This window comes from Lynx canadensis, chromosome C2 (assembly GCF_007474595.2).
Source record: "Lynx canadensis isolate LIC74 chromosome C2, mLynCan4.pri.v2, whole genome shotgun sequence".
In the NCBI taxonomy this organism is placed as follows: Eukaryota; Metazoa; Chordata; class Mammalia; order Carnivora; family Felidae; genus Lynx; species Lynx canadensis.
Window position 1 is genome coordinate 78,490,957 of NC_044311.2, and position 23,692 is coordinate 78,514,648.

Genomic DNA, 23,692 nt, shown 5'->3' on the forward strand with positions numbered 1-23,692 from the left:
GAGCAGCTTTGCTTGTCTCTTTTTTTACTGATTAATGGATTAATTTCATTTTAGAGAGAGAGCATGAGCAGGGGGGAGGGAGGGGCTGAGGGAAAGAGAGAAAATCTTAAGCAGTCTCTGCCAGTCTCTGTGCTCAGTGCTGAGCCCAATGCAGGGCTCGCTCCCACAACCCTGGGATCATGACCTGAGCTGAACACGCAACCTACTGAGGCACCCAGGTGCCCCTGCCAAATTTTATTATAAAGCTATGACCACTATAGGTGCAAGAGCAGAGAGGATGAGTTTCCAGGCCTTTGAGTCAAAGGACCCGGTCTGTAGTGACAGTGCATTGTTTATCAGTTGTGTAATCTCTGAGCCCCAATACTTAGCTCATCAGTTGAATGGGAACAGTAATTGTCCCGATGTCACGGGATTACTGGGAGGATTAAAAAGCAAGGCACGCTGGGCACACAGCAGGTGCCCAGTAAGCGTTATCCCTGTTGGTTATGATGTTTTAGAAGTATGCTATTGCTTCAAATGAAAATGCAAACAAATCTAAGAGACCTTACATATATGTGTATCAAAATTATTTGAGAATTACTGTGCCCACCATTGGCTGGTTTGAGGTTTGAGGCTGGAGACACGGCACATTATCACAATCCCTCGGGCAAACAGTTTTACAAGGACACAAAAGGAGCCATGAAACTTACCTTACTTCGTTTGGTCTTCTGGACCCACTGCTGTGGATATTTCCCCTCTAGTCACTTAAGTTATCTGCCCCAAACCCCTGTTAGTGGTGCAGTGTGTAAGAGCAAACCATTTGAAACCATCCAATATGTTCAATAGTGGAGAAATAGCTGGACAGATTCCAGGTAGAGTGGGAAGGCTATGGGCGAGGCACTGTCTGATGCTCCCAGGCCTTCAGCAAAAGGCCTACCCCCTCTCTCTCCCCTCTGTATTCTAAGCTCCTGCTCTGTGTTGTTGATAGATCCGTGAAGGAATAAAAGAATGAATGAGGGACGCCCGGGTGGCTCAGTCAAGCGTCTGACTCTTGATTTCGGCTCAGGTCATGATCTCACAGTTCTTGAGATCGAGCCCCGCATCGGGGTCGGTGCTGACAGTGCTGAGCCTGCCTGGGATTCTCTCTCTCTCCCTCTCAGCCTTCCTGCTCTCTCTCTCAAGATAAAAAAAATAAACTTAAAAAAAAGTTTGTAAAGAATGAATGAATTCCTTAAAACATTTGTTAGGCTAAATGCCCAGAGGAGATGCCCTATTAAAAAGCAGAACATTTGAAGTCCAACGTGCAATTTTTGTTACGTCTCAAGATCAAAGTTTTTCCAGGGAAATACACACTTGAAACTATAACTCTAGTCTATAGAAAAAGGTTATTCTAACGTTTATGCAAATCACTGCAAACTTGTATGGAGTGCATAAAAATACAGGCGGTTCCAGTTCATAGAAGTATCGGGCTCTCCCTGAAACCGCAACGCAATTCTGCCCCTGGCAGACAGTGATGATTTCACGTGAAAAAGAGCATCAGCTAGCACCTGGGATATTCTAAACATGACCACTACAGAGCAAAAACCAGGAAGAAAGGATGAAGGAAAGGATCCATTCTGGATGAACAAAAAACCTCCACACTGAGTTTTTAGAAAACACAGCCCCAAAGAAACCAGAAAGGCAAAAGCAGAAGTGGGGGTGGGGCCAGTCACCTTGGCAGCTTTTATTAGGAAGTACTGACTATTTGGGGAAGCACAAAATGTGATCTCACCACTTCTTTCTGCTGCAGAGAATCCCATTTGGGTCTACTTTTCTTCCTTTGAGAGCCTTTCAGACCATTTTTCCTGGCAGTTATGTGCAGGGAATAAAAAAGGAGACATATGACCTCACCTGCTCCAGGACCTTCCAGAGCCTGACAGAAGAGGAAGGCTTCCTGTGCTTTGCTTTCTTTAGCCTGATTCATTTCACAAGGATGGAAAACACATTCTCTCAAAATAAGGGAACTAAGGAGCCTAAAGCAACTGCATTTCTTTGTGTTGCACACATGTTTATAAATATGGACATGCTTTCCATCTTTATTAACTGTGAAGGATTTCTTAAAAAAGCAAATTGATAGATTCTGACTTTTAACCTTGTGGGGTCACAGAGACCTCTAAGAATAATTGGCTGGAAGCTATGGACTTTCTCTCTGGAAAAACGCGTAGACTGATTTAATACACACACACACACACACACACCTAACCCACAGGTATTTTGCACATGATTTTAGGGATTCATGAATCCCCTGAAGTTGGTCCACAGTCCCCAGGTTAAGAATTCCTACTCCAGTAATGGTTTTCAAACAGAAAGGCTGAAAATTATTCAGGTAGGTGAGGCCAAAAGAGGCAATTAGTCCTCATGTAATCAGTAAAATTACAGAATCTCAGGACCTGAAGATACAGTAGGAATCAGTGCTTCTATTATTTTTAAATCTCCATTATAGTGTTGTGCTTATTGGTAGTGACAGGACTCACTTTTCTAACAAGATCTTCTGCAGAATAGCAATATTTAAAACAGAGACAGCAGGGTGCCTGGATAGCTCAGTCGGTTGAGTGTCCAGCTCTCAGGTTCCAGGGTCGTGGGATTGAGCCCCACATCGGGCTCCATGCTCAACATGGAACCTGCTTGAGATTCTCTCTCTCTGCCCCTCTCCCGCTCACTCACTCTCTCTCTCTCGCTCTCAAATAAAACATAAAATAAAAATTTTGATGTGATGAATCCCTTATCAGCTTAAAAAAAATCCCTTCATATTCTCACTTACTTGCTCTCCCATAGAAGGGCATTCTAGTTGAGAACTTCCGGGGGAGAAGTGCCAGGATTGTCTGAGTGGTGATCGTGGTGGTGGGTCTGATTTGAGAAGAGGCAGAAACTGGTGTCTAACTAGAAATGACCTTGAGTGATCAGCAGGAGCCAGAGTTTCTAGCCTGGGAGCGGGCTGTCTCCTATCACAGGGGAGCCTGCTTCTAGAGGAAGACAGGTGCTGTCTTGGAAATGCTGAGTCTGATGTGTTTGTCAATTCCCTGGGTAGATACCTATGTGATTCGGTATTTGATTCGGGGGAAGGGTCAGGGTGGGAGATCAGATTAAGGAGTCCTTTGTGCTGAGGTGATAGTTTAGTCCAGGAGAGGGCTGAGGAGAAAACCTAGAGAAAGTATACATTCAAGAGATGGAGAGGGGCGCCTGGGTGGCTCAGTCGGTTGAGCGTCCGACTTCAGCTCAGGTCATGATCTTGTGGTTTGTGAGTTCGAGCCCTGCGTCGGGCTCTGTGCTGACAGCTCAGAGCCTGGAGCCCGCTTCAGATTCTGTGTCTCCCTCTCTCTCTGCCCCTCCCCTGCTCACACTCTGTCTCTCTCGCTCTCAAAAATAAATAAACATTAAGAGGTGGAGAAAGAACAGGGAAGGCAGAGACATTCAGAAGGCCAGTGAGAAGGAACAGGGAGAACTGGGTGTGTGTCATATGCAAGGCGAGGGAAGTGGAGTTTGGGCAGATTTTGGGCAGATGGAGTTCTTGTGCAGAGTGAGGACTGAGAAGACATCCCTGGATTGTGTAGCTCAGAAGGTATGATTGTTTGTATCGGGGATCGGCAGACATTTCCCATGAAGGGCTGGACAGCAAATATTTTTGGTTTTGAGGCCATAGAGTGTCTCTCACAGCTACTCAACTCTGCGGTTGTAGTGGAAAAGCAAACTAGACAGTAGTAAATGAATGAACCTCATTATGTTCCAATAAAACTTTATTTGCAAAACAGAGAATGGGCCAGTTTTGGCCTTCAGGCCATAATTTCCTCGCCCTGATGTGTATTATATCTAGTTTTCCTGACCAGAACCAGAATTCAGCCTTCCAAATATGCTTACATGATTTATTAAGTTCATTTGAAAATACACAAAGAGGTTGGTCTAAACTATGATAAAATTTCTTTCATTATTATTTCCAGCTATTTAGAGTTACTATACCTGGAGGCAGTAGATTTTGGTGTATTGATGAATTTACTAATGAGCTGATTCTGTTGAATATTCTTGGCATGCAGTTATATCCTGAGCATATGGTGGTGCATTTATTTCTTCATTTTCTAATTTGGGTCCCTCTCTTTCTCTCATTCTAAGTTAAACAGAAGTGGTGGCCCCTGTTTTCTGCAGCCTTCCCCTTGCAGGGCTCATTTGCTGGGCTCCCAATAGCTGTGGCTTTTTCCTGGCGACTTCCTGGAGGCCTATTTGATTTCAGAACTTTTTCGCCTTCACTAGCAAAGCACTGTTTTGGCAAACGAGGATGCTGTCCTCTTTCTTTATGAGCCCAATTTAGTGGCCTGTTTTAAAGTTTTCTTCTTTGATTGATTTTTTTTTTCTTCCTTAGAATAAAATCCAGACTTCATACCTGTGGCCTCCACAGCCTGTGTGGCCGGTTTCCTGCCAGCTTCTTTAACGCATCTTTTCTTTCTCTCACCTCACTCGTCTCCAGACAAGTCCTTACTCTCCTTAGGGTCCCCACAGTGCTGCACCCTCTGGCTGAAATATACTTCCCTAAACCCTTCTTGTGCCTGGCCTCCCTTTGGATGGCAGCAGCATGTCCCAAATCATCACACCATACAAAGGAGATCCCTTCAGGGCCCCTGTTACACAGCTCACTTTATCTGTGCCATAGTATTAATCACAGTCTGTAATTATCTTGAGTAGAGGTTGCTGGGCTCATTTATTGGTTTCCTCCTTGCAGTAGATTACAAGATCTAAGGTCTAAGGGCAAGGACCTTATTATCTTTCTTGCTCACGGCCATTGTCTCTAGCACCTAGAACTGTGCCCGACAGAAGTAGGTGCTTAGTCAGTATTTGTTGAATGAACAAAAACATGTTGTTTCCTGATGGTCAGTACCAAGGATGTATCCTAAGCCTCTGGTGCTGGGTGTTCTCCATTTAGCCCTCCAGACCCACTCTCTTCCTTTTCCTGTCTGACTCTGTGCCCTGGGAATTTACATTTGGGACCGTGTCAGCTGGGCTTCCTTCTCCTCTGGCTTTTATTTGGGACTGGACAATACAAGTGCTGCTGTAAAACTGAGAAGGGAGAGAGTGAAGTCGGAGTGCCTGTCCCCCCCGCCCCCCGCCCCCAGCTCTATCCGTGCAGAATAACCACAGACTGCTTCTCTCCCCGACTAAAAGTTCAGCTCCTTTCAAGCAGCCCTCTCTGTCTCTGAGCCCTGCTCTCTCTCTTTACCCTCAGGCCGAGAAATCAGAGGCAAGGAGGAGAGAGAGGTTGAGGAATCGATTCCCTTCTCACTGCCTAGACATTAGCAGTAGCTGTATTCTCCTAACAGCCACCAGTCCCGACAGGTGGCCTTCTTCAGTTCAGGGCCTCTGCTCTGCTTGCCACGTTAGGTGCAAGGGTAGGAATGGCTCCCACTGTGGCCATCCCTGGGGTTTCGCCCATTCCTTGTTGATTTCTTTAACTTCTACCTGCCGGGTTCCTGGGTGGTTCAGTCAGTTAAGCATCTGACTCTTGGTTTTGGCTCCGGTCATGATCTCACAGGTTGGTGAGTTCGAGCCCCCTGTCGGACTCTGTGCGGACAGCGCGGAGCCTGCTCGGAATTCTCAGTCTCCCTCTCTTTCTCTGCTCCTCCCCCACTCGTGCTGTCTCTGTCTCTCTCAAAAATAAATAACGACACTTAAAAAAAAAAGTAAATTCTACCCAGAACTTTGGAAATAGTCCTTTTATTCAATTCTCAGTTACTCCATCTGAGTTTGTCATTTTTTTGGTACTGGGGTGCTCAGATTAGTCGTTTGCTCGCCTGTGAAATGGGGGAGCTGACTAAGTCAAGTTCCTGATGCATCTATGTTTCTGGTGTGATTACTGCCGGTCACTTTTGAAGCCAGTGACCAGTTCTGCCAAATGTGTTGCAATCTGAGTTGTGTAAAGATACGCCTTCTGCCCTATTTGCAGTTCAGTATGACTGCCCTGTAAGCTGATAAAGTGCGGACTATGGACATGTCATGTAACTTCCAAGCCCATTTGGATAAAATTTGTCCTAGGATTAAGATCAGGTTGTTTTTGTGGCTGAGATGTCTAGACTCCTGAGGCTTAAGACCTAAATTAGAATTGAAATAAAGAGGGAGGATTTCATCCCTTTACTCTATGGGTATTCTTCTTTCGGATCGTCTTGTATTGTCCCGCCCCCTCCACCTTTTGATGCCACCTCTGTGGATGACGAACCACCCCAAATAAATTTCCCACAAGGAGGGAAATACAACAGCAGAGAATCGGGCTGACCTCCAAACCCTGTGCAGATTTTACGGGTGAACCCCAAACTTGCTTGATCAAGTAAAATGGGATGAGCTCATAGGAGGTTGGCTCAGGGTTGGGATAGATCTTAAACATCATTAGTTCTCTCCTCCATGAGATTGGTCAGTGCCACATAGAGAAACTTCTCCAGGTCTTCCAAGCTCTGCTGAAACAGCTACAAGGACGGGGAGCTAGAGACAGGGAGTGAATGGATTTTTAAAAACATGTCCTGTTTGATCTTGCCTGGGTTTAAGACATTGCTTCTGACAAAGAGGCTTTTTTTTTTCATTTATTTTAGTATTTTTAAAGTTTGTTTATTTTGAGAGAGACAGACAGCAAATGCATGTGCGAGCATGGGGGAGGGGCAGAGAGAGGGAGAGAGAGAATCCCAAACAGGTTCTGTGCTGTTCGCACAGAGCCCAATGACACAGAGCTCGATCTCAGACACGAGGCTCGATCTCATGAACCGTGAGATCATGACCTGTGTCGAAACTAAGAGTTGGATGCTCAACCGACTGAGCCACCCAGGTACCCCAAAGAGGTTTTCTTTTTAAATAAGAAATGTGGGGTTCAGTTTAGATCTACGACCTGCTGTTCCGTCTCTGCCACCACCCAGGTTTGTGACCCTTCTTTGGGCCTCAGGTTCCTAATGGAACACTTAGGGAGGTGTCTTGGGTGCCATAATAAATGCTTCCAATTCCCTGAGCACTGCAAGCTTTTCAGAGTGCTACGGGGACTTTGCACTCGTGGGTTACCCTGAGATTACGGTAGAGTCTTTGTTTTTCTGACAGGGATTGAGAAGTATGACCTACTGGTAATACCAAAAGATTATTTGGTTTGCTCCTTTGGTAGCTGGAACAGTGATTGCACTTTCAGTAGCACACTGGCCCCGTTCACTTTTCTGTTGCGCCCAGGCACACTGGAACCATTGAGTGGATTTCAGGGATGCCGCAATATGAGCCTCCTTAGCTTTCTCCGTGGCCGGGCGGACAGGTGGTCCTCTCCGTCTGCAAACTGTACCTGATTGCCCCATACGCATGTGACCCTTTCCCCCTGTGTGTCCTGATGGGATAAAGATTGGGAAGTGTTATTCTCTCACCCCTCCCCTTCCTCCTGCCCTCTCTCCCTCCAGACCATTCTCTGTTTCTTCATGTTGCTGGTGCTCATCGCCTCTTTTCTGTTTCCTTGTGGTTTATAGATGATCATGACGCAGTCCTGAGATTTAATGGGGCTCCCACAGCCAATTTCCAACAAGATGTGGGCACGAAAACCACTATTCGCCTGATGAATTCTCAGGTAAAATTTCTTCTGTGCGGCTCTGGAGTGAGGGAAGGACCACAGGATGGGCTCTAACGTAGAACCCATCTGCTAGGAGCACATCCAAGATGCCAAATGAATTAAGTCCCATGACCTTCCTGAGTCCTGGATTCCTCACTGGAGAAGGAGAAGACAGTGATCCCAAGACCCAACCTGGTGATGTGTTCGTGAAAAGCTCCCGGGGCATTAGTTTGTATTAACGGAGGTGTCCAGTGCCCAGAGAAAACAGAGTTATGCAGTCCCCGTAGCTGCCAGGTTATATCCGGAGTATTGCATGAGGGACAACGTAGCAGAGAATATCAGACAGTGAGGGCTGCTGTGAAAAGTAAGTGAAGCAAGAATGTGGACATGTTTCGTAAGCTGTGAAATAGTCTACAAATATTGAAAGACACCATCACCACATGATTATGTGTTATATGGCGTTAGAATTCATGTATTACCTCATGCATTCCCCTAGATAATTGGCTTCCTGAAGTATTTCCAGGTAGCATATGCTGATTTCTCAAAACGAATAGAAACTGGAGACATACTCTTGCCACAGAGTTCTGTTAATAGATTTTAATTAGTGGTTTCAAAAAACCCCAAAAAACTGGAAGACATGAGTATCAAAACTAGCATGAGACGTCTGGACACCCATTCACCTCACTCATGACCGTCAGTGTTTTCTGTTCTCTGAGTAAACACAAAGACTTTGGCTGTTTTACGTCAGTGTTTAGACTCTGTCCGTTGCCTGGGACTCCGTGGGCATGGAGTGCATTCTGGGGTGATCATCATGCCCTTTCTGCAGTGTTGCAGGAGGCCTGCATTTCTCCACTCCTCTGCCAGGGCTCCACTTCTGTTTTTCTCAGACAGTGATCTCTTCACTGCCTGCCCTTGAGGAACTCCCCAGCTGGGCAGAAGCTGCCTCCTACACGGCCCACTTTCCATTTGAGGCCCACACTCCTAGGAACCTTTTTATGAGGGAACTAGGATTGATGAACTGAACTTCTTTGCAAGTGGGTGCCATCTTGTTTTCCATTCTTACTCAAATCCCTTGATGATGATGTCACTTTCTGTCACTGTTCTATCCTCAGTAGACTCTAAGTGCTTTCAGTTCCTATTTATTATTTAACCTTATACTTTGGGTTCGAGTCTACTTTTGTTATAAACTATAAGAGGGCAGATTAAAAAAAAATAGAATGGTCAGCAGGGGCTTCCTGAAGCACATGGCATCAGAGCTAGACTTTGAAAGATGGGCAGGATTTGGAGAAATAGTGATAGGGAGGCATTCTAAAAAGTGGTATCGGCAGGACAGAGATGCCGATAGGAAATGAAGGAGACATTCAGACAGATCTGGCTATCGTGGGGGTGGGGTATGGATTTGTGTTGCCCTGTAGAGGGAGATGAGGCTATAACTTCCTGGCTGCTTGGACCCTGCCAAATCTAGGAAATCAGGCAGAGGAGTTGGGACGAGATTTTCCTTCTTTCTCCTTTTCCTTCTTGTAACCCTGTCCAAGAAATCCTGGAGCTGGAGGGCACCTCAGGAAGTGCTAAGGCTTAACCTGTTCTTCTATGTAAGATGGTTCCTGAATATCCAGGAGAGATGTTTATTCTGCTTCCTTCTCTCCCTCCCATCGTCCCCTTTCACAACTATGGGCAGTACTGAGTGGAAGGTAGGAGGCGGTATGTAGAGCTGCCTAAGGTTGAAACCCGCTCTGCTTCGTAGTGGCTAAATGATCATGTGGAAGTTACTTAAGCCTCCTCTGTCTGTTCCTCTGTGGAGAGGGGAGGATAATAGTACCTTCCTCACAGCACAAGGTCGTTATGGGGAATAAGCCAGAAGACCATACCGAGCGCCTCATACCCGGCACATACATCGATGGATGATGGCCACTCTTACGTTTACGTGGGCAGACACTGAGATGGGCTTGGGGGATACAGTGGGCCCTTTCATGTGCTGCCTACAGATACAATCGTCATGCAGGGACATAGAAAGTTGCTACAGAGAACTGCAGAGGACAGGATCAAAGTGCTACCAGGGCTCACACAGGGAAATTTTCCCTGATCAGGGATATCAGGAGTTGTGAGGAGGTGACACAGCTGTGTAGGTGTAGAGGATGAGAAGGGCTGGGGCCTCTCACGAAGAGGCAACAGCCTGGGTAAGGCCATGTGTGGAAGGGGGCAGGGGAAGGCGAGGGCCTGGGGAGGGAGTAGTGCGCATGGGGGTATGGTGAGCGCTGAGGCTGAAGGTAAGGGTGCTCCAAGCCAAGGCGCTGTGGTCAGGAGTATCCTCGGCGGCATGACCAGACTTGCACTTGGCAAATGTCGCCGGCATCCATCTGAGCAGAGGCCCTGCAGCGCGTGGAGAGAGGCACAGTTAGGAGGCACAGTTCGCCACAGTTAATGAAATGCCGGTAGTTGCCGCAGAATAGAAATGAGGGGGAGGGTGGGAACAGAACAGGTTCAAGAGCTATTTGGCATCTGTGGTCCACAGGTGTTAGTGAGGGGTGAAGGGAGAGGGGCAGCAGGTGGTACCGGGCTTGTGTGGCTGGCCGGCCAGAAGTCACAGGGATTGTAAGTAACTTGAAGATGTTTTGGGTTGTGAGGGCTAGGGTCAGAGAGGAGGGTAGGATAGAAACCGTGGCTCTGGATAGGGTTGATCGGAGCTGCCTGGTAGATACCTGTGAAGAGATGTCAAGCAGGCAGCTGTACAGAGGGGGCTGGAGTTCAGTGGAGGGCTCTGGGCCGGACGTGGGAATTTGCGAGTCATCTTTATCTGTGAGGCGATGCAACAGCGGGGCCGGATGAGAGCATGAGGGACAGGGTGTAGGCAGAAGTTCTACGCAGGGCTTTGGGTAACAAAAATAGAAAGAGGAGGTAATCAGCACTGTCTCTGCTGAGGCCAACAGAGGTAAAGATTGAAAAGCCCTCTTCTCTCGTTGGCAAAAGCGAGGCCACCCAGCACCTTCAACAGCAGCTGTCGGGGAGAGTGGTGAAGCCAGAAACCACATTGGAGCATAGGGTCAAGGGTGAGTGGGAAAGGCAAATGTGGATAGTTCTTTCAAGAAGGCTGGCTCTGAAGGGCAGAAGTGAAGTAGGACGATAGCTGTAGAGGGTCGAAGGCTCCAGGACCAGTTTCTGTTCTTCTCATTCTTTAGAGTGGAGAGAATGGAGTACGTTTAAAAGACAGTGGGAAGAGGGTCACAAGAGGGCACATGCTATGTGGTTACGCTTACATGAGGTTCCTAGAGGAGTCAAATTCATAGAGACAGAAAGTAGAACGGTGGTTTCTGGATCCTGGGGCGGGGAGGAGGAATTATTGTTTAATGGGTGTAGAGTTTCAGTTTGGGAAGTTGTGTAGATGGAGGGTGGCGATGGTTGTGTAACAGCATGAATTGACTTCATGTCACTGTGCTGTATGCTTAAAAATGGTTAAAATGGATCATTTTATGTTGTATTTTACCACAATAAAAAAATGTTTTGAAGTCAGTGAGGAGAAACCAGTTAATAGAGGGAGGAAGTGAATATAGTAAAAAGAGGCGATAGTAAGTAAATCATGGGGAGGAGGGAGTTGATCCAAAGCCCAGTTGAGGATCAAGCCCCATAGGACGGAGTCAGAAGGGAAGAAGCCTAGGAAAAGTGTAGCTGGAGGTGGTTTATAGTGGAAGGACGAAAGGGCTTCTTTTTTCTCTGCAAAGGAGGATGTAAAGAAAAGGAGGCTTTTTGTAGGGAGGCTGAGGGGAAGAGGGATTTCCGTAGAGGAGGTTTAAGCAAAGAAAGCAAAGAGGAGAGCAGAGGAAGGGGCCAGCTAGAGGAACAGAGCAGGATTTCCAGGCCATGCTGGCCACTTTGGGGTTGGAGAGTATGACCTCGGAGAGAATAAGTATGATCTCCAGACTGGTAGGCGGCAGCGATCGAGAAGAGAGAACACGGAGGAGCCCTGCAAAGTCTCTTGGATCTGGGAGGCTGCCCCCTTCTTAGGCATCTCTTCCAGATGATTAGTGAAGAGGTAAACCCCATCCTGGAAATATTTTAATTTAAGGCTATGGTAGGTTTGCCTACGAAGTTCTTCCAGGCTGGGGAGAGAAAGCCTACATCACGTGCATGGCCAGAATGTGTGCTGATTGGATTTCAACTGGGACATTCTCTGATCACATACAGGGGCTTATCCTGAGACCATAGCCTGGGCCACTTGTTCAATACTTGTTTCAGGCCCAGGTTGGTATGAGCACCATTTCAGTGAGGCCATTTCAGTGGGGACACCAAGGCTCAAAGAGTCTCAGTGAGTTGCTCAGGGGAGAGCAGAAAGGAAACGTTAGAGGTGGGATTTGGATCGAGGTTCATTTGCCAATTTTCTGGAAGAGTTTGTGTAGAACTAGTATTCTTCTTTTTCTTTTTTTTTTTTTTCTTTTTGAATTTTGGTAGGTTTTGCCAATAAAGCCATCTGGACCTATAATTTACCATGTGGGAAGTTTTTTTTTAGCTACAAATTCAATTTCTTTAATAGACTTAGGGCTAATCGTGTTACTTGTTCCTTCTTGACTGAGCTTTGGTAGTTTGTGTCTTTCAAGGCATTTGTTCATTTCTTCTGAGTTATTGAATTTATTGGCCTAAAGTTGTTCATAATATTCCCTCATTATCCTTTTAATGTCTACAGAGTCCGGTGTGATGTCTGATGTGATAGGACATCCTTCGTATTGGAATTCACAGGGCGTAAAAGGACTTTGGAGATCAACTAGCCATGAATTCATGCCACAAATTCTCATTGATTACCTGCTCTGTGCCAGCCTCTGTGAAGGGAGCTGGAATTCAGCAGCCCGCAACAGCAGTAAAACAGAGACAGACGTGTTCCCTGTGTTTGTGGAGCCCACGATCTTGTGGGGTCATTTCATTTTCCAAACAGGATGACCGAGGCCCAGGAAGAAAAGGTGGTCCACACAACCCACATAGGGTAATGGCAGACCCGTGCAGGATGAAGGCCTCGTCACAGCTGGGTCAGGCTCTTCCCTGGCTCCCTGCTGGTACCTTCCCAGTCCACGCCTATCTCTACCATCATCCTGGTTATCCATCTCATTTATTGCCTGGCTCTCCCACCATGGCGTATGGGCTCCAAGAGGAGGCGTGTTTGTTTGTCTGTTTGGTTCACTCTTAAACCCAAATGCCTGGACCAGTGCCCATTATGTAGTCGGTGTGCAATAAATATTTGTTGGGTAAAGTATAGTCCAGAGAACCTTCTGCTCCTTCAGTGGACTGCCTCCAAACTTCTCCAAATTCCTTTAAAAATTTTTTTTGAGCTTTGTATTTGCAAATACTTGAAACTTTCAGCAAAGTTGCAATAATATGACCAAAACCAAGATTGCCTGTATAGCCTTTATCCAGACCCTATTACTTTTTCATTTTACCCCATTGCTGTATCATCTGCTCTTTTCATTCTTCAGAATAGGTTTTCATTTGAGAGTAAGTTGTATATATTGTAGACATTAATCCCTAAGGACAGAAAGTTTATGCTCCTCCCCCCCACTATATCAACTCATTTGTTGAAGCTCTAACCTTCAATGTGATTGTATTTGGGATGGGGTCTTTCAGAGATAAATATATTTCGATGAGGTCTTGAGTGTGGGTCCCCGTGATATATCTGCCATGTGAGGAAGGTGGCTGTCTACAAGCCAGGATGGGCAGCTCTACCAGGAACCAAATCTGCTGGCGCCTTGACCTTGGACTTCCCCAGCCTCTAGAACCATGAGAAGTAAATGCCTGTCGCTTAAGCCATCCAGTCTATGGTATTGTGTCGTAGCAGCCTGAGCTAAGATTTGTTGGTACTGAGAAGTGGGGTGCAGTTATAAGAAAAATCTAACAATGTGTAGTGGCTTTAGAACTGGGCAATTGACAGAAGCTGGAGGAGATCTGGAGGGCATGCTAGAACTAAAGATGCTAAGGGACATTCTGGTGAGGACTCGAAAAGAGGAGAGCCAGGGTGCCTGGGTGGCTCAGTTGGTTGAGCATCTGATTTTGGCTCAGGTTGTGATCTCATGGTTCCTGAGTTTGAGACTCATATCAGGCTCACTGCCGTCAGTGAAGAGCCTGCTTCGGATCCTCTGTCTCCTTCGCTCTCTGCCCCTCCCCTGCTTGTGCACATGTGCTCTCTCTCTCTCTCTCTCTCTCTCTCTCTCAAAAATAAACATTAAAAGTTAAAAAAGATGGGAGCTGGAGAGATAGCTTCTATCTTTCTAGAGAATATGGAAATAATCGTGAACAGAATGCTGGCAGGTATATGGATGATAAAGGCCATTCTGGTGAGATCTCGGGTGGAAATGAGGAACATGTTATTGAACAGTGGAGAAAAAGTGATCCTTATTATAAAGTGGCAGAGATTTTGACTGAGTACTAATGTTTTGTGGAAGGTAGAACTTTTGAGCAAAGAAATTGGATATTTATCTAAGGTAATTTCTAAGCAAAATGTTGAAGGAGTAGCGTGGTTTCTCCTGACTGCTTTCAGTGAGATAGGAGTAGAGAAAAATGAATTTAAAAAGGAATTGTTTAGCAAAAAGGAAACAGAGCTTAAAGATTTGGAAAATTCTTGGCTTATCTATACTGCAAAAAAATGAGAAAGCTTGTTCTGAAGAGGAAACTAAGGGGTGGCCCAAGACCATTTGATAAAGAGATCAGCAAGGGTGTGAACCACAGACCTAATCAGCCACCTCAGCAGAAACACTGCCAGCTTGAGCTGAAGGAAACGGATACAGGACGAAGTGGAGGAAGGCTCCTGGGCTTCTTAGATACTACAGGACCAGACCACAGAGCTCTTTGGCTGCAAACTGTCATTGTGCCTCGCAGCAGGAAAAGTATGATCCCAAATGTGATTCAGAAATCATCAGGGCTGGGGCGCCTGGGTGGCGCAGTCGGTTAAGCGTCCGACTTCAGCCAGGTCACGATCTCGCGGTCCGTGAGTTCGAGCCCCGCGTCAGGCTCTGGGCTGATGGCTCAGAGCCTGGAGCCTGTTTCCGATTCTGTGTCTCCCTCTCTCTCTGCCCCTCCCCCGTTCATGCTCTGTCTCTCTCTGTCCCAAAAATAAATAAACGTTGAAAAAAAAAATTAAAAAAAAAAAAAAAAGAAATCATCAGGGCTGCGTCCTTGGTTTCAAAGGTGGGAGGGGGGCATTGCTGTGGTTTTATTAGGCCAGATGGCAGCTACTCAGAGCCTTGGGGGTATGACTGCTGACTGGCCCCAGTGGGTCCATGAGGCATGACATTGAACCAAAGAGGATTTTTTAAAATGTTTATTTAATTATTTTTGAGAGAGAGAGCAGGGAGGGGCAGAGATAGAGGGGGAGACAGAATACCAAGCAGGCTCTGCACTGTGAGCACAGAGCCCAATGCAGGACTCAAACCCATGAACTGTGAGATCATGACCTGAGCTGAAACCAAGATTCGGACACTTAACCCACTGAACCACCCAGGCCCAGCCCCAAAGAAGATTCTTCTCAAACCTCTGCATCTAGTGGGATTTACTTTGCTAGGTTTTGGCCTTCCTTGGGACCTGTTACCTCTTTCTTCCTTCCTTCGGATTTCCCCCTTTGGGAATGGGAATGTCCATCCTATGCCGTCCCACCATTGTATTTTGGAAGGACATAACTTTTCTGGTTTCATGGGTTCACAGCTGGAACAGTTTTGCTTCAGGATGAACTACCTCACCCTTATGTGATTTAGATATTTACATGAGACGTAGGACTTTAGACATTAGAGTTGATGTTGGCGTGAGTTGAGGCATCTGGGATGTTGGGTGGAATTAATGTATTTTGCATGTTGGAAGGATGTGATTTTGGAGGATCCAGGGACAATGTTATGAACTGAATGTGTCTCTCCTGAATTCATATGTCGAAGCCCTGACTTCCAGTGCAATGGTGTTTGGCAGTGGGGCTTTTGGGAGATGACTGGATGTAGATGAAGTCTTGAGGGTAGGGGCTCTATGATGGGATTAGTGTCCTGATAAGAACAAAGAGAGGGAGGGAGAGAGAGAGAGAGAGACCAGAGCTCACTTTCATTCCACCAGGTGAGGACATGGAGAAAAGCAGCCATTTGCAAGCCACAATGTGGGTTCTCACTGTGAAACCAAATGTGCTGGTACCTCAATCTTGGGCTACCCAGCCTCCAGAACTGTGAGAAATAAATGTCTGCTGTTCAAGGCATCCAGTTTCTGGTATTTTGCTATAGTAGCCTGAGCAGACTAAGTTAATACACACTTCAGTCTGTATTTCCTAAGAATGAGAATATTGTCTTACTCAACCAAAGTACAGTTATGAACTTCATACATTTACACTGATAACATACTTTAATCTGCCTGCATTCCAGACAGATCTGTTTCCTAATTGACCTAATAATTTAGTCTTTTATGGCATTTTTTTTTCTTTTAGTACAAGAGCCAGTCCAGGATCGGGATACACATACACATAACATTTATTCTTTTTCCTTTATGGTCTGTGGATGAATACTTGAATATTGTGCCACTGTCCCACTGCTCATCAAAATTTCCTCCTATATTTCGCATTCATGGCTCATTTTTGCCTGAACCAGTCTTTACTGTGATGGTTGCAAAATGGTACTTTCTAACTATAGCTCTCCTTGCCCCGCATCACTGGGTTGGCACTCAGAATTCTACTGTAAGTGTAACCCTCACTTCTCCTCCTCCCATTTGTTTCCTCCCTCCCGCCTCTCCTTTCTTTCTCTATGTTTTATTGGTAAGAACTCATGGATTCCTTATTTTTTTTTTTTTTCAATGGTTTGTAATTCATCAGTGTTCCGAATTACCTTGGCATTCACATGGTTTCAGATTTGGCCAGTGGGAGTTCCTTCAAGCTAGCTCTTGTTTCCCCATGATATACATGCTCTTATCATTTTTCTTATCACTCTGTATCTTCTGGCATAACAAGATATTCCAGTTCATTCTAGACTTATCTGTTGCATTTTAAATGTTTGATCATTATTCGTTTTATCCTGAATATATGCATACACGGTGTTCTGGATTAGAGACAGCTTTCTTATTTAAATACTTCATAGTACATAATGAATGCATTGATCCGTCTTTGCCCAAGCTCCTACTTCTGGGGCAGTGCAGCGAGAGCCAGATCAATTTTCTTGCGTGACTAGCCAGATACCCCATAGGCAAAGGACAAAAAATAAGTGATCCCCTCATACCCCACTTATAAAACGCAGGAAGTGGTTATCATCTACCCTTCCAGAAAGGGGCTTTTTTTTTTTTTCCTTAGAGACAGAGGGAGCAGGGAAGAGGGACAGAGGAAGAGAGAGAGACTCTTACACAGGTTCCACGCCCAATGCGGAGCCCGACTTGAAGCTCAATCTCATGACCCTGAGATCATGACCTGATCTGAAATCAAGATTTGGCCACTTAACTGACTGAGCCACCCAGGCGCCCCATACTTATGGTTCTTTTGATGACTTCCTGGGATTCCTGGTAGAATTCAGGCCCCTCTGACTTGGTGGCTTTCCATTTGAGGTGCCCTGGGCACCTCCTGTCCAGGTCCAGTTTACCATGGTCAAGACTTCATTTCTCATATCTACTCAAGACTCTGACCACCCTTTGTTTGTCTCCCTATAGCACTAACCCCCTTTGTGACACTGGCAGATTCGCAAATCAGCTAGAACACACTCTTTCTTCTGTTATCCCTTATTATTTTGAATGAAGGTTGTTTAGTGCAGTGGGAAAAGATCAGACAGGCCTTGATTTGCATCCAAGCTCCATCCATTCCTGGCTGTGTGGTCTTGGGCTAATTATGGAACCTTAGAGCTTCCTTTTCATACTCTGTTTGGGGCTGGGAAATACCGTGAGGGATAAATAAGAAGACATTGACTTTAATTGCTGTGTGAGTTTAACAAAACGACTAAGTCTAGACTCTATAGTTAAGATATCAGTAGCTACACACACACACACACACACACACACAGTATATTAGTTTCCTAGGCCTGCCATAACAAAGTACCAGGTAACAAGCCACCAGGTAGGGTGGCTTAAACTACAGAGATTTGTTTTTTTCACAATTCTGGAGGCCAGAGCTACAAGATCAAGGTGCCATCAAGGTTGGTTTCTGATGAAGGCTCTCTTCCTGGTCTGTGAATGACCACCATCTCTCTATGTCTTCAGGTGGTCTTTCCCCTATGCGCATGTGGAGAGAAAGAGATCTTTGGCATCTTTTCCTTTTCTTGTAAGAATATCAATCTTCGGGGCGCCTGGGTGGCTCAGTCGGTTGAGCGGCCGACTTCGGCTCAGGTCATGATCTCACGGTCCGTGAGTTCAAGCCCTGCGTTGGGCTCTGTGCTGACAGCTCAGAGCCTGGAGCCTGTTTCGGATTCTGTGTCTCCCTCTCTCTGACCCTCCCCCGTTCATGCTCTGTCTCTCTCTGTCTCAAAAATAAATAAACGTTAAAAAAAATTAAAAAAAAAAAAGAATATCAATCTTCTCAGATTAGGGATCTATCCTTGTGACCTCATTTAACCTTAATTACTGCCCTAAAGGCCCTATCTCCAATATAGTCCAGTTGGGGGTCAGGGTTTCAACATACAAAGTTCAGTCCATAACTGAGGGAAGAAAGATTTGGGAAGAATAAAAACCATTCAGGTAAGATCTGCAGAATGCAATGATTGGGGTTATTTTTTTATTCTTCCATACATAGATATATGTGTATATTCTTGTCTTTTCTAACTTTCCACAGTGACCATTTCTTACTCTGTGACTGGAGAGGGTATTTTAAACAGGTTTCCATCTCCCTGGTGTAACCTTTTCCTGGCAGGTGTTCCTTGGGGCTCCGTTGCTATGGCAGTGACTTATTTTCCTCATCATGAGGCTCCTGGGATCCCTTGAACTCAGGTCAGACTCTGCACAAGGTTAAGTACAGGAGCATTTGGAAAGACTTTGATTCTCTCCCGTGTGCCTTCTGCTGCAGCTGAAAACATGACAGACTGAGATGCTGTCCAGGCATGGCTGGTCATGCAGGGCCTTACAGGGTGATAATGTCCTATAAATAAGCTACCTTAGCCTGGAGAGGGGCAGCTGCCCTCCTAAGACCACAGAGTGGGTTAGACATGAAGCATTGCCCCACTTGCCCAAGCAGTTTTGAGGCTCTCTTGTCTTTGAGGACATCTTTAAATCTCACAGCAGAATTAATGTGGTAAGTACAGAGCCCGGTCCATGTAAGGTTGAGGAGTGCTTTGCTAGTTTCTTCCCTCTCCCTGCATGGATCCTGGCTGTGTTCACTTTCTGTTCCTCCTCTGGATAAACTAGCATTTACTGTCCTGCTTTGTCATTTGCCTCATCAAGTGGCTTGGGTGAATGGCCATTTCCCCACCATGTGTGGTGAGAACTGAGGGTGGCCTGGCCCCTGTTGGTGTGCTCACTTATTTCAGGGCCTCGTGGTTTATGAATATAGCCTTGTGGGGGGAAAAACAGACACTCGGGGAGGAGCCAGCCTCTAGACTCTGGTTCTGGCTCTGTCCCAAGCTCACTTGGTAGCCTTGGACAAGTCTCTTTTCTCTACGGAACTCAGTTTACCCCTCTGAAAATGACAGATTTGGATCTCGTCCCTCAAGGATCTTCCCGCTGTGACTTGCTACAACTCACACAAGAAGCAACATTCCCATTGACATGTCTATGTCCCTCATCAAATGCTTTCTTTGACATCTCCTCCCAAGACCCAAGGGTGACCCACCCCTGCCCTCTTTGTGGGAGGCAGTGTAGTATGTAGGTCAGAAGTATGGGCTCTGGAGCCAGACAAAAGGGCTCTAGTTCAGACCCCTTGCTTACTAGCAAGATGGCTTGGGTGAGTTTCTTAGCATCTCTGTGTCTATTTCCTTATTTATAAGATGAGCATATTAATAATTACCTCCTGGGGTTCTTGCGAAGATGAACTGAGATACTGTATGAAAAGTACCTGGCTTGTAGTAAACATCATTAAAGGGCATCCACTGCTATCATTGTTGTTCTCCTTTATCATAAAGGAGAAGACTTTTGAGCAGCTCGCTTGGGATTTCTGAGGACAGTGAAGCCACAGATGGTGGAAAAGTCTTAGGGTGCCAGAACTTGGCTCCACCTGCATCCTGCTTCATATACTAAGAAGATTACTGGAGAGGGGCTGGAGACATCTTAAAAATTCCAGTTCTCTCTAATCCTCCTGAGTACCCATACATCACCTGGTGTCAGTACTCTGCATAGAAAGAAGCATGGCTCAGGAAAAGACTTATGCTCTCAATATACCTGCTGCTTTGAGGTGGAGAAGGATGGGAATAGGGAGTGAAGCAGTAGAATTCTGAAGACAAGTATAAAACAGCGGGAGGTTGGCTGCTGCTCTCTGGGCCTTCCTGCCACCAGCTTGTTGGGACACCTGCTCTGCCTTTGGACCACAGCACTGAATATCTGTGCCGGGACTTAACAATGTTCCTCACAGACCGAGGACCGCCCTTAAAGTCAGAAGATGTGGGTTCGGTTCCTAGTTCCTGTGGTCCTCAGCTGTGGAACTCAAGGCCAGTTGTCTCATCCATGAACTTCACATCCCCGCCTCGCCCCCAGTGGCACATGCCCATTGCTTTTCTTTCCATGTTACCATTTTAGGAAATGACCCGAGGTCTGGAAGTCACCCTTAGCCCCCTTTCCTTCACTTTCAACACCCAACGAGTCTGCAGGTCTACAGCTGACAGTTGTAACTCTTTGTCGTCATTCCTTCTCCATCATTTCTTAGGCCACAGCAGCAGCTTCTGCCTGGTCTCCTTTCTCTGAAACTCCAGAGACTCCAGAACACTAGTCTGTTGAGATCCTTCTCACTTAAAAGACTTCACGGGTCCCATAATCTACTGAAGAAACCCTAAGCTCCCTGGCAGGACCCCTGCTTACGTTTTTCTAGTACCTTCCAGCTCTCCCTTTGTATCCTAGCTGCACTGGACAACCTGCAATTCCCAGACAAGCTCCTCACTGTACCAAGTAGAACTAAGTTTGTCTATAAGTGCCAGGAACACTCTTCCCACCCCTCAACACTAGGTTAACAAGATAAAAATGTATTTCTGTCTCATGTAAAAGAAGTCCAAGGGTAGACATTTCAGGGCTGCTATGATGTTCCAGTGTGTCAGGAGCCCAGGCTCCTGCTACCTTGTGTATTTGCCCTTCAGTCCTGTGGCTTCAACTCCACAGTCCAAGATGACTGCTGAAGCTCCAGCCATCACATCTACTTTGGGCCAGCAGGAAAGAGGAATGAACAAGGAAAGGCATGACTTTGCCTCTAAGGACACTTCCTGCAAGTCACACTTGCTCCCACACCCTCGGCCAGAATTTTATCACGTGGCCATGCTTAGCTGTAAGAGAAGCTGGGACATTTTTATTTCAGGTAGTCTTTATTTTAGATAGCCCTGTATTGAGGCAAGCAGAAATGTTTGTTTCCAAGGAAGAAAGAAGGGATGAATATTGGGTGATGCCCAGCAGTCTCTTTCACATAATCTCACATTTGGGGATTTGCACACATTGCTTTTTCTGTCTGGGACACCTTCCCTCTCCCTACACCCCCCTTCCCTGGCTTGGCCTGCTATTATTTGTCCCTTAACCACTCACTCACCTCATGGCCATACTCACCCTGGCCCCCTGTGACTGTCTGGGGACTCCTTGACACCCAGTGCAACTACATAATCCCCACCACTAATATTTCTTGTCTCAAAGATATGTTGAGGAAGTGGGGTTATATTCTTCAGGCTTCCAGGGCCTTCCTACCTTTGGGGGAGGTTTGGGGGCGACGAGATGGCTGAATGACCTCCGAGGCCAATGACAAGTTGGTGTTCCCTGGGTTGTACACAGACCACCCACCTTCCCATAGTCACTCTTGAGACACTGCAGTGACACTGATTAGTCTCCCCCTCGTGATGGTGAGTGGTCGAGGTGGGGAGGGATTATTGTGATTCTGGCTTTTATTGTCAAACAATTCTTGATTTGATTTCCGCCATTTGTTCGTCTCAGTTTCCACCTGGACAACATGTGCCCTAAAGGGTGAGTGTTGACAGCTGATCTCATATGTCATTGAAATTTAAGTGCTGCACCGAAACTTAGAAGCCTCATGGGCCCTGGGGCCTCAGGTGGTACTTGTGACCTGTCAGTTTCTACCACAAGCAGAATGTTTACATGTCGACATCCAGGTGACAGTTTGCTGCTTCTTCTTGCAGTTGGTCACCACTGAAGGGCGCTTCCTCAAAGACAGTTTGTACAACGAGGGAATCCTAATTGTGTGGGACCCATCTGTTTACCATTCAGATATCCCAAAGGTAAGTGGGTATCCATGGGACGTAGGGATGAGTCTTCTGTTTGCCTGTAGATGTCCCTGAGTTCCTGGGTTTGAGAGTCATGGCTGACCTGGGCCATCCCTGAGGACTGGCTCTTTCAGTTTGAGGACAACACACTTCATCCAGAATAGCAGCACGGAAGTATTCCCGTCCTAGACCAGTGCCCTCCGTGCCCTGCCCCATGGTGCCGTGTTTTCATCTCTTAATTATGGTATGGATCAGGAGTAACAGGGCCCGAATTTCTCACTGGAGTGGGGTTGTGTTCATCTAATTCAAAAATTTTTTAATTTGTTTAATGTTTTTTATTTATTTTTGAGACAGAGACAGAGCATGAGCAGGGGAGAGGCAGAGAGAGAGGGAGACACAGAATCCAAAGCAGGCAGGCTCTGAGCTGAGCCAAAGTCGGATGCCCAACTGACTGAGCCACCCAGGCGCCCCTAATTCAGTTATTTCTGACGCAGATCAGCAGGAATAGACAATGGTTACTCTTACTCCTATGACAGAATCACCATGCTTGACCTACTTCCGGTCTCCAGAATTCTTCCATTTCACTCTCGTAACAACACAGGGAAGTAGGTAGAAGCGTGGTTATTTCCCTTTTGCAGGTGAGGAGACTGGACTGTGGAGAGGGGAAGTCGCCTGTCCCAGGGCTTGGTTTACTAAGCAGGGGGCACTCTTTCAGAAAGGCGACAGAAGTCTCGGGCCTGCTGGCTCCTCAGCCTCTCCAGATTGGCGCTCTCGCTGTTTGTCCTGCACGTCGGTTGGCCTCTCCCTGATGTGGCTTCAGTGCCACAGGAGAATGGCTTTAGGGTGGAAGGACGGGGTGCTTGGGGACCCTCTGGGGACACTTGATTCTGGAGTCAGACCCGGCAGTTGCCGACAGGCTCTGGTGACCCCTGGTACCCTCACCACCTCAGCCCCCGCAGTGTGGCACTGATCTCCCTGAAAACAGAAGTTGGCCAGGGTCAGGACAGGGACTTTGAACCCCCAGATGTGGCAAGCTGTGCCCCAGTTTTCGCCCCCTTAGAGGTGGGGTTAGACGGTGCCAAGGACCCCTTTGAGCTCTGGCAGCTTTCCCAGAGATTATGATCCTGAAGTCTGAGGCTGTTCCAGGGTCACCAGGCCCAGAATCCCCTGTGAGCATAGTCTATGTGCTGGGTCCCCTGTGCTATCAAGTGAGTGCTGTGATGTGGAGGAGTCTGGAATCTGCTCTGAGCCAAGGCACATCCCTCTCCTTGAGAAGACCATTTCCTTCTCTTTCAGTGGTACCAGAGCCCTGACTACAGCTTCTTTGAGAACTATAAGAGTTATCGCAAGCTTCATCCCGATCAGCCCTTTTACATCCTCAGGCCCCAGATGCCTTGGGAGCTGTGGGACATCATTCAAGAAGTCTCCCCGGAGGAGATTCAGCCCAACCCCCCATCCTCTGGGATGCTTGGTGAGTCCGCATCTGGGGAAGGACCTCTCGTGTTTGTTTCTAGAAGCCGTTAGCGCTCTTCTGGGATCTCATTCGTTCATTTGTTCATTCGTTTCTTTGCTCACCAAACAACTGCTAGGTTTTTGTTGTAGTTGTATACTGTGCCAAGTTCTAGCTAAGATCCAGAGATCGGAAGATAGAATCCTTCTCCATTAGGGTCTTTGGTGGTGGAGTTCAGTCAGGCGTCCAAGGCCAGGAGGGAGCAGCTGCCCGGTTGTGCCAGGAGGGAGCTTTGTGGAGGGGTGGCGTCAGCCCAGGCCTGGGCAAGGGGCAGATTTGGTGGTGGGGGCTGGGCAGGAAAGCAGAAGAGCAGGG

The 23,692-nt window shown here is 46.7% G+C and overlaps 1 protein-coding gene across 6 annotated transcripts in view; it reads left to right on the plus strand.

Annotated features, from left to right (window-relative positions):
- ST6GAL1 (ST6 beta-galactoside alpha-2,6-sialyltransferase 1) overlaps positions 1-23,692 on the plus strand; it is a 121,007-nt gene that overhangs the window by 92,495 nt on the left and 4,820 nt on the right. For all 6 annotated transcript variants that reach the window (XM_030329917.1, XM_030329915.1, XM_030329916.1 and 3 more), the window contains 3 exons: positions 7,482-7,579; positions 21,784-21,882; positions 23,164-23,338. In XM_030329917.1, coding sequence (XP_030185777.1) covers positions 7,482-7,579; positions 21,784-21,882; positions 23,164-23,338 — 372 coding nt within the window. The remainder of the gene's footprint in view (positions 1-7,481; positions 7,580-21,783; positions 21,883-23,163; positions 23,339-23,692) is intronic.